The following is a 10,858-nucleotide window of genomic DNA, read 5'->3' as shown; positions in this document are numbered from 1 at the left end:
TTATCACCCTAAGGGAGAAGGAAATAGAAAGCCGTTTGGGAATGAAATTAATAGCCAAACGCCTTATTTATTCAGATTAAAGCTTCGAATGAATTTCTTAATGCTCCTTAAAGCAATTTTTTTAAAAAAAAAAAATTTAAATTATAAATTTTCGTATTAAAAAAATGTTCCAAATAAAACTTAAATGAAGTGTGATACAAAAACTTAAAAGCTGAAAACATCTCGACAATATGAAAGAGGCATTTTCTTAAGCTTAAGCTTTCAGTTTGATTCAGTTCGGCAATGATGATCAGCTTTTGCCTCTTGATTTCTTCTACTGCTATTTCACATCCCCTGAACTGTCTTCTTGTTGCATCAGGCAACCGGGGTGCTCTTTGGGCTACCTATTTTAATTCATGGGTGAATTTTTGTGCTAGCTGAACCGAACAATAGTTGTCTTTCAATTTGTTTAGCCTTTTGGTTTTGGTATTTGCTATTTATTGCACTACATGTAAGCCCTTTTGCTGGAGAGATTATTCTGTGCGGACACCGGGAGAACCGTCCGCTCAGTACCGACACTCGGTACAGCTCGGTACCGTGCTCGGTACTGAGCACGGTACATTTTTGAGGTGACGTGGCACATTTTTATTAGTCTCTGAATGACGTCCAAAAAAAAAAAAGAGAGAATAATAATACTGACCTAGTTCATAGACAGACAGGTACTAGCACGATATTTAACGTGTTATTTCACTTACTCAAAATATTCCTCCAGTATAAAGTTCCTCCATATATTGATTGTCTAATGGTGAGCTCATGCAGATTGAACTCCACCAACACTGCAAACTTTTTAAACTAGATTAAAACAGTCCATCCTGAAGGCCGATGAAACGAGACCGCAATACCATATATATATATCTTTCAAGATATGTGACCTTTGCTCTTTAAGCTTTCAACAGCGTCCTTTATGATTTGCTCAATTGGAACGAATTGCAAGCCCAAGTTAATCAGTTTCTTTGAAGGATATTGGGCCCTCAACAGTCCAGGTTGGGTATCCTTGGGGAACCTGAGAAGGGGAAAAGGGGAAATGAATGAGAAAAACCTCATCAACTTTACCATCATCATTAGCCTTATCAATTATACAAAAAAAAAGGGCTTAAATGTTGGAAGGAGATGGAGGGTTTTACTTCGGTAGATTGTATTCTGGGTAAAGTTCTGCAACTTTTGAAGCAAAGTCGCTGAAATGAATTATGCTTTCAACACAAAGATGCCTCCCAGACGCAGATGGATTTTCATATAAAAGAATATGCGCAAGCGCAACATCTTTGACATGAACAGAACCCATGTAAAAGTCCTCATAGTGTTCAGTGCACCCTGAAACAAATTAATGCCAAATATTTGTTAAGACGCCTATCTAAAAAGAAAAATCTTGCAAACCAACTCAAATAAATAGAGAGAACGGTTTGTTCAACGACTAAGGCTTCATTTGGGACTTTCTTTCTGCTTCTTAAAGCAGTTTTTTAGTATAAAAATTTTCATTTTTGTACTAGAAAGCTGCTTTATGAAGCAGTAAGAAAGATGTCCCAAACAAAACTTAAAACAGTAAGGAAAAGGATTTCCTACAACTGCCAGGTGGAAACAATATAAGCACTAAATTACGTAGCACGCTTCTGTTACTCATACAAGAAACTGAAATTTCCTTGTGCTAAAAAGAAAACAAGGGAAATCTCTCAGAGATGGATTATGATTGAAGATTTCCCAATTTGTCAAGCCAGTTGTGGCAAGACTCATTAAGGGTAAAACTGTAAAATAAAGTATGAATCTGTAACTTGAGGAACACTGGATTCATCGTAATAACAGCTAATGTTGATTTAATAAAGCAAGTGAGTCCACAGAAACCAAAATAAATTTGATTTATCTTATTTAATCTATTAAAACCCTTTAGTTCAGTCACATTTGTAAGATGCTATGCTTCTAGCAGCCTTCCAATGAAGAATTACATAATCATAATGCCTAATTTTTAAAGTCACGTGGAAATTTTTTAAGCCAGTCTACCTTAGTCCGGATATATAAGCTAGGTTTTGTGAACTAAGAAATAAATTCTATAAGTTTGTACCGTGAAATATAAGGATCTTATTCATTACGTACTTCTAGAAATTAGAAGAGATAGTCAGCTTTGTTTTTTTAGAAGGGAATGGTTGGTTAGAACTACCTTGCATGGGCTGATGGGCATATAGATATCCTATCCCTTTTTCCTTCTTCATGACATTTCTCTGGTCCTTGTTTCATTTCCTTTCAACTCATCTTAGCCACTTATTGAGATAATGAGATTTCATCAGTTCGGTCATCAAGTTGGCCACCACCAAAATTGATCATTGCTATCAAATTATGAACAATATTTGCCTTATATTTAAATGGCATGTCTAGGAGACTTTTTTTTTTCAATGAAGTCAGATATATTGGGGGGCAAGAACACATGTACCAGTAATTTGTTGTGCTTTCTACTTTGGGGAAGGAACTCAGAGGAGTATTTGTGTTATCCAAGACATATTACAATGTAAGAGATGCATCTATTCATGGTTAGTTCTAGTATGAGACAGAAGCAATATAACTACAACTAATATATGTAAACGCTCATTATTTTAGACCATAATGTATTTAGTAGTGTAAAAGTTGCTCGTCCAGTATGATTATTTGGTTAAAAAATTGATATAGAACAAAATGATTGATTAAATATGTAGGGTTGAAAATAACACGCCTTCTGAATTGGAGCAATATTAATTATTTTAGCTTCTCGAAACTTAAACAAAAGTTAAAACTTGGAAGATGATTAAAGCTTAGGCCAAACTACATGTAAAAGTTTAGAAACATGAATAATCAATACTAATCAAGACTAGCAAGCAAGGGGAGTTCAATAGAAATCCCTAAATTAACAATAAGAATAGTTACTAGTAGGATCCCTCACTCAACTCTTTTAATGATTGGTAACACGGAGAAAGCATTGTATGATCTTTGTGATGCCACAAATTAAGGTAAGACTCAGAAAGGATAAAAAGATTTGGAGGAGAGATTCACCTTGATCAAGATTTGGAAATGATCTGCCACTGCACGGAAGATAGTTGTTCATTGATGACTTCGGCGAGGGTGAAAACGATCATTTATACATATTCCTTTACAGTTTGGTCAACCTCTGGATTGATGTCGAAGAACAGTGAGTTGAGAATATCTACTTGACCTTGATCGTGGTAAACGAACTCGTGGTCACGTTCTGGATCCGCCATACATTAGTGGACAACAACTTCAAGTTTATGAAACCTTCAGACAGCAATAGAGACCCTTTTGGACGGCAGGACAACAATGAGAAATTGCGGGAAAGTTAGAACAGCACTGGATCTTCTTCTGGATAGCAAAGGAATTGGCTGAAATTCTGGACAGCATGCCGGATTTGTACAGAAATCTGGACAGCAATTTGAGAGGTGAAGATTTTCGAGTTTCGACTCTCTTGATGCAAGGAAACTTGGAGAATATCATGGGGAAACAGGTGAACAACAGTTGGAGAATCCAGGGATTAATTTACTTGCCTAGGCGGAAAGCTAATTAAAATACATATGGCGAAGAAGGTTGGCATGATTGATCATTTCCACAAAAGATGGTGGACAAAGAAGATACTTGATAAGGTGGAGGGTAAGTCTGAGTCAGATGATACATGATTAGAGCATGAGGAGCTTCAACAGATTGACCCATATGTATTAGAGATCTATGAGAGCACCCGAGATGCGTACTCGACGGAATCGAGCTTTTTTTTCACCCCGGGAGAATGATGAGGACATCCGACCTTGGCAAGTCTACCAGAGACGGGGCCGTCGATCTACGGCCACAATCGCACTGATTTATTTTTGAGTCATTATATGTATTTGATTTATTTATGCATTTTAGTTTCTACCCTCACTTGAGGGAATAGTTATTTGTGACCCTTAGGGGCATTTGTGTCTTTAATTCTCTTTATTGTAAACCCTATCTATTTATATTCTCTCCTCTTTGGAGAGGTTAATGAATGTTATTACAAAAAAAAAAAAATCTACACTTGTGTGTTTTGGGAGAGCTTGAGAGTTCTTGAAGAGATTGAAGTCTCTAGGTGAGGGCACCGCAATACCCACCAATCGCAGGATGCGTCCGGGTTCGTGGTCGACTTCCTCCTTCCCCTTCTTCCCCTCCCTCCCCACAAACGACCGTCCATACTCCCCTTCCTCCCTCTCGGCCGAACCCCACCAACACCTCTACAATCCCAGCCGGCCATTCCAACCCCCAATTCCAAGCCGCTGGCCATAAAGCTACCCACCTCTTCTTCCAAACCGATGGCCTCAACCCCAACTCCAAGCCTTAGCCGCCGGCCACTTCCCCTTTACCCTTTCCCTCCAAGTTTCAAACCTAGTAATTATGAATTTCCTAAATTAGCTTTCCTAAGTTTGGAAACTATTTGAATTCAAATGCCCTCATATTTGAATTTAAATTTCTTTCCCAAAAGAAAAGAGTTATCTTTGGAAAGGATCCACAAATCATATCAAATAGAATCTTAATTGGGATTGAAATTAAACCCCTTTCCTAATTTAACATTCTAAATCTAGATCTTAATTATTCCTTCAATTAATATCCAATCAATTCCATTAAGGGCTACCGCCCCTCCCTCCAATTGATTTTTAGATTTCCTAAGTTTGGAAACTATTTGAATTCAAATGCCCTCATATTTGAATTTAAATTTCTTTCCCAAAAGAAAAGAGTTATCTTTGGAAAGGATCCACAAATCATATCAAATAGAATCTTAATTGGGATTGAAATTAAACCCCTTTCCTAATTTAACATTCTAAATCTAGATCTTAATTATTCCTTCAATTAATTATCCAATCAATTCCATTAAGGGCTGCCACCCCTCCCTCTCTCCTATTCAATTAAATGCCCTATTAAACCTCCAATTAATAAGTCCCCTCCAAGACCAACCGCCCCTTCCTCCCTCTCTCCAATTGATTTTTAGATTTAATTAGCTTGCCGCCTAGGCAAGAAAATTAATCTCTGATTTTTTCCACTGTTGTTCACCTATTTCCCCACGATATTCACCTAGTTCTCTTGCAACCAGAGAGCCGAAACTCGGAAATCTTCACCTCTCAATTTGTTATCTAGATTTCCGGACAAATCCGACGTGATGTCCAAAATTTCAGCCAACTCCTTTGCTGTCTAGAAGAAGATCCAATGATGTCCTTTCCCGTGACCTCTCCTTATTGTCCTGCCATCCAAAAGGGTCCATATTGTTGTCTGAAGGTTTCATAAACTTAAAGTTGATGTTCAGTAATGTATGGAGGATCTAGAACGTGACCACGGGTTCGTTTACCACGATCAAGGTCAAGTAGATATTCTCAAATCACCATTCTTAGACATCAATCCAGAGGTTAACCAAACTGTAGAGGAATACGAAGAAAGGATCGTCTTCACCCTCGTCGAAGCCATCAACGAACAACTATCTTTCGTGCAATGGTAGATTGTTTCCAAACCTTGATCAAGGTGAATCTCTCCTCCAAATCTTTTTATCCTTTCTAAGTCTCACCTTAATTTGTGGCATCACAAAGATCATACAATGCTTTCTTTGTGTTGCCAATCATTAAAAGAGTTAAGTGAGGGATCCTACTAGTAACTATTCTTATTATTAATTTAGGGATTTTTATTGAAACTCCCCCTTGTTTGCTAGTCTTGATTAGAATTGATTATTCATGTTTCTAAACATTTACATGTAGTTTGGCCTAAGCTTTAATCATCTTCCAAATGTTCTAACTTTTGTTTAAGTCTCGAGAAGCTAACATAATTAATATTTCCCAAATTCAGAAGGCGAGTTATTTTCAACCCTACATATAAGCAAGCATTTTGTTCTACATCAATAAGGCCTCAGATTTTGCACCATCTGTTAAAGAGGCAAGGACAAGACTTTTAAAGGTGAAGGCTAGAATTGATATTCCAATATATGATAGTTTTACCGATGCCATGAAGTTATATGCAATGGTTGCAATGAAGACTTGGATTAATCTATATATGGGTACACTTCCCAAGAGAAGGTCTCTATTTGCCCACCTCAAATGCATCAAGCATGTTTTAGCATTTGAATGTCCATCTACATTTTGGGCAACATAATGTTTCCTGGCAGGTTTTCAAATAGATGCTCTCATAAGAGTCCTACTGATAGGTACCACTTGAGTATTTCAAGTGATTCCTATCGGATCTAAGCCAAATCACAAGTATCCCGCTATTTTCTATGGGAAAACAGCCACCAAACACCAAAAACAGCGGAAAAATCTGAGAGAACACATAGGAAAATAATAGGAAAACAATAGCAAACGATTGTATTCCACTAATCGATGCAAAAGACAAGAAAGATACAATTTTCCTTCGATTCGAGAGGAAGGAAAGACTCTCCAAATCTCTAGCTGTAGCCTAGAGCCCAAAAGAAAAAAAAACTAGATCTCCAAATCACATTCAAAATCAAGATGAAAAACTAAAACCTAGGTTAACTCCCTCTTAATACAATCTAATTCAAAACAAAAGCAAAAGGACATCTCTACTCTTCATTCTCCCTCCAAAAACACTTAAACTTTGTTTGAATTGCAAGTGGACCCCACCCCCAAGCTCTTTCTCTCTTCCGCCAGGTCTCTGTCCCGCTTCCGCCTGGAGAAGACCCGGACCGGCTGGGCTGGTCCAGGTTGGACCGGCCTAACACCTACCTAATAGGGTTTGAAAATAAATGATGGAGAAAATTTTGTGGCCTTTGTCAAAAACAAGAGCAACTTAAGCAACAATACACCACTAAATCTAGGTTGCATGCCATTTTCCCTGGCACCGCTCTTAAGGAGATGTTTGTCATCATAATAAAGATATGGACTACATTCCTACATCTCAGATGAACTTGCTCTCTTTGCCAACAAAGACATCAACCTAGAAAGTGATTTACAATGGCCATTGAAAGATAGAACAAGACTCATAGGGAGAAGTCTTCTAACCCTCAATAAGGAAGACCCACAAAAACCCTGAGAAGAATAAGAAAAAGTTTTCAAAAAATAACACCCAGAAAACCATTAATTATTCCAAACTCTTTTGTGCATGTTCAACAGTAAATATATTTCTTATGACTCTTATTCACTAGAAGACTCATTTATTCATAATCAAGAATTGGTTACAATGATCTAAGATACAACCAAATAATCATAAGAAACTCATACCAAAAAAAGAGTACCTTTGTAATTAAAGGTGCTAATAATCCATGTCAAGTTGAAGCATAAATATCAGTTAGTTCTAACTTATTATATAATCGAGAGAAAGGAGCATGAACCAATATTTTATAAAGATATAAACTACTTTTTCCAAACTGGAGATATAAGCATTGACAATCTTCTTATAGATAAGATTCCGATTAAAATGGCAATTAATATGTTTGGTTCTTGTATGAAACACAAGGTTCCTTCTAAGTGAGTGTGTGTGTGATTTGGTGACACCATTTTATAAGTAACCAAATATTTTCATATTTCATAGCATATTTGTACGTTATTATAAGACTCTTAAAAAATAAATATATTTTCCCACATTGCATTTATAACCCATATTCCCATAACCAACACATCATCTCATGGCTCATCCTAATAGGTATATGCCCATGTAAATCATCACCAATAAATATCCTTTTTTCAGCAGGTACATGTTGCAATAGTTCATTTATTTCTTTCAAAATTGATATTTTAAGATTCTTCAATCAAACTTAAGGAGTATAAGCATTGACCGTATTCATAATTCTTCTTATCATAATATTCACCAATTCTCTTGTCTTTACATTTTATGTCCCAAAATTGCATGTGGCAAATCAATCTTAGATTTTGATCTAATCAACACTCGCTTATGTTTTATAACGATTGGGATAAATTGTGGTGATTATTAAGGGAGACATCATAGCTTCCCCATATTTATTTTTCACCACAATTAGGTTAAATTGTGGTGCATCACTTAGAGGCAACATCCTAGCCCATGCTTGTCTCTTTCTCACCCTAATCAGGTTAGATAGTAGCTCGTAGCTTGTGGGGAATGCTTTAGCACTATCTAGCAAGTATATTTAATTAATATAAAAGGATTATGAGACATAAGGGATTGATTAGACATAACATCCCTAGAAGTAAGCCAAATACTTGTACAAAATAAAGTTAACAACTTATGGTAACACTAAACGAATGAAAGCAGGGTGATTCACAAAGTTGACCTCATGGGTGCATTTGGATGGCAACCTCGTGGAATTGTTAAAATGGCAAAAATTATGCTAAGCTATTCAAAATTCTAATTAGTTGTTTGAACACAATAATAATATATATAACAAGCCTTTATCCCACTAAATGTAGTAAGCTAAATAAATCATTTTTCCCTATTGTGTCCTAGTAAAAGTGAAACTTTCATTTAAATCTAATAAAATTTTCTTTTTTAATAGATTCTAACTGAATCTTTCTAGGTCTACCTCTACCTTTCTTAATATAGGTTGGATCTAATATATATACTTTTTTAACCGGGTCATCAGAAGGCCATTTTATGCAACTAAATCATTTAAGGCATCTCTCTCTGATCTTATCTACCATTGGAACTACTCTAACATTTTCACATACAACAACAACAACAACAACAACAATAATAATAATAATAATAATAATAAATTAATCAAAAAAAAAAACACACAAAAAAACTGCGAACAAGCAAAAGTATGAGTTAAAATAAAGAAAATTCGTTTGCTAGATGCTTACCTCCGTTTTACAAAAGCACCAAAATTGATAACATGCATATCATAATTATTGTTCCGTAGCTTTTCTCCTCGAGCAAAATAAAAGCAACGTACCTTGCAGAAGTCGAAGCAGCATCAACATGCTGGCATTGATACTTGGCGGGATGATAGGTCCCATTACAGTTCCTGGATTCACCACCACCAAATCCAACCCATTCTCCTTGGCAAAGTCCCACGCTTGCTTCTCAGCCATAGTCTTTGAAGCCGGATACCAGATCTGAAACCCATAATCCATTTAGTTTTAAACCCATCTAAAACCCTAATTTTACCACAAACAGCATTGAAGGAGTACTCGCCCCGTTCTCGCGGCAATATTCAAGATCAGTCCAGCAATTCTCGTCCTTCACGACGTCCGTCGGCCATCCGGGGCTAGGCATGATCGCCGAGATAGACGAGGTTACCACCACCCGGCGAGCGCCCCCATCATGTGCCGCCCGAAGCACGTTGAGCGTGCCCTTCACCGCGGGTTCAAGCAGCTGGGCTTCAGGATCGTGAACGCGATCAACGATGCATGGAGATGCGAGATGGAAGACACCAGTAGCACCGCGGAGGGCGGCGACTATCGAGGCAGGGTCGAGGAGATTAAGCTGGAATAAGCGGAGTCGCTCCGGAGCGCCTTCTAGGGCTTCGAGGTGCTTTGTCTCGGCATCATCCTCTGCAACGAGAAATCATCAGCTCAGCGAGACACTATTTAGGTGTTCTGTTTTAACAGAGGAAAGCGGGAGAAGAGACGGTACGGAGGTTTTGGACAGTGGCATGGACAGTGTAACCACGATCCAGGAGAAGACGGACGAGCCAGGATCCGATGAAGCCAATCTAGCAACTTCAATAAAATAATAATAATAATAATAATAATAAACATTATAAGTCTTTTTAAAATTTCAAGCAATTATGATTTGTGGTATTTCAACTAGTATGTATTATATTAGAAATAATATAAAATTAAATTTTAATTTCATCGATTCTAAAAGCATATTATCATTCATAAGTATAATGACACTTAGGATTCATGAGTACAAAAACACTTAGAATTTTTTCTATATGTCAGCCCTAAGTTTCGTAAACTTAAACAATAGTTTTTGTATCTTTCATAAGACTGGATAGCATGCTTTTTAGACGATTAGGAGGTTTAGTTGGCTTTCTATTTCAGGCAAGAAGTAAGTTCAAATTGCACTTCTTCAGATAAGTTTGAGTTACTGCATTGTAGTACTCAACTTATATCTATGTTCTGAGGTAGATAAAAAATCATAAGTCATCACTCTCTGAAAATATAATCAACCTTTCTAATAAAAATGCCAACTTGAATAATTGATTCTCTCTTAAAATGTAAAGCCAAATTTAGGATAGACTGGGGTTGCCTCTAAGCTTTTTAGAATTTGACACATTTTTTTTCTCCTTTGACCCGCTAAGACTGTTCAACATTGAGCTTTCTCCTACAAAAATTTCTTTTTTTTTTTCTATTTTGTAATCAAAAGGTATGAAATTGTTGCTTTAATCTAAAGTTTTCTCGGGAGAACCCTTCTAGGATGTTATTTACTATAAAGGCTTGCTCTTATAGGGAATTGAGAACTCCATATTAAAATAAATCTTATTTTATTATAGAAAAGCAGGAAAAAAATCTCTTGAAATACATATTATCTTTTCAAACTCATTTCTATTTTTAAAAATATACTTGTAGAATATCATTATCATCTCTCTAGATAATATGTTATTCTTCTCGCTATATTTGACCGTAGAAATGATGAATGATGAATTTTATAAAACACATTCTTATTCTTGGATACCTTGTAGAATACTATATTCATCTTTTGAAATGATATATTATTCTTCTTGTTATCTCTGATTATAAGAACAACTGATTTTTTTTTTTTTTAAGAAACTCATTTCTCTTTTTAAACACTTTCTATAGAATTTCATATTCCTCTTTCAAAATGATATATTATTCGTTGAATTGTGTTTGTTTATAGAAATGTCACTTTTCTAAAAACCATATTTTAATATTGAATCAATTGTATAATATAGTGTTAGTCTCTC

At 36.2% G+C, this 10,858-nt stretch overlaps 1 protein-coding gene across 1 annotated transcript; it reads right to left on the bottom strand.

The window, feature by feature from the left end:
• Window positions 1-666: 666 nt before the first annotated feature.
• On the bottom strand, window positions 667-10,629 carry LOC110101009 (cinnamoyl-CoA reductase 1). Its single transcript, XM_020828775.2, has 6 exons — window positions 10,609-10,629; window positions 9,562-9,640; window positions 9,121-9,479; window positions 8,879-9,041; window positions 1,164-1,350; window positions 667-1,042 (listed from the first exon to the last, which is right to left on the bottom strand). The coding sequence occupies exons 1-6, from the start codon at window positions 10,627-10,629 to the stop codon at window positions 898-900; spliced, it is 954 nt and encodes a 317-aa protein (XP_020684434.1). The 3' UTR covers window positions 667-897.
• Window positions 10,630-10,858: the final 229 nt, after the last annotated feature.

Source organism: Dendrobium catenatum, unplaced genomic scaffold (genome assembly GCF_001605985.2).
Source record: "Dendrobium catenatum unplaced genomic scaffold, ASM160598v2 fragScaff_scaffold_1553, whole genome shotgun sequence".
Lineage (NCBI taxonomy): Eukaryota > Viridiplantae > Streptophyta > Magnoliopsida > Asparagales > Orchidaceae > Dendrobium > Dendrobium catenatum.
The sequence above is the reverse complement of the archived record's forward strand: the minus strand, read 5'-3'. Positions and strand labels throughout refer to the sequence as shown.

Excerpts from the sequence above, each read along its gene's own strand:
- LOC110101009 (XM_020828775.2), bottom strand. The coding sequence starts at position 10,629 with ATGAATATAGTATTCTACAAG. Across the intron at positions 1,351-8,878 it reads GCTGCTTCGACTTCTGCAAG|GGTGCACTGAACACTATGAG; the intron begins GTACGTTGCTTT and ends AATTTGTTTCAG. Across the intron at positions 1,043-1,163 it reads CCAGAATACAATCTACCGAA|GTTCCCCAAGGATACCCAAC; the intron begins GTAAAACCCTCC and ends TCCCCTTCTCAG.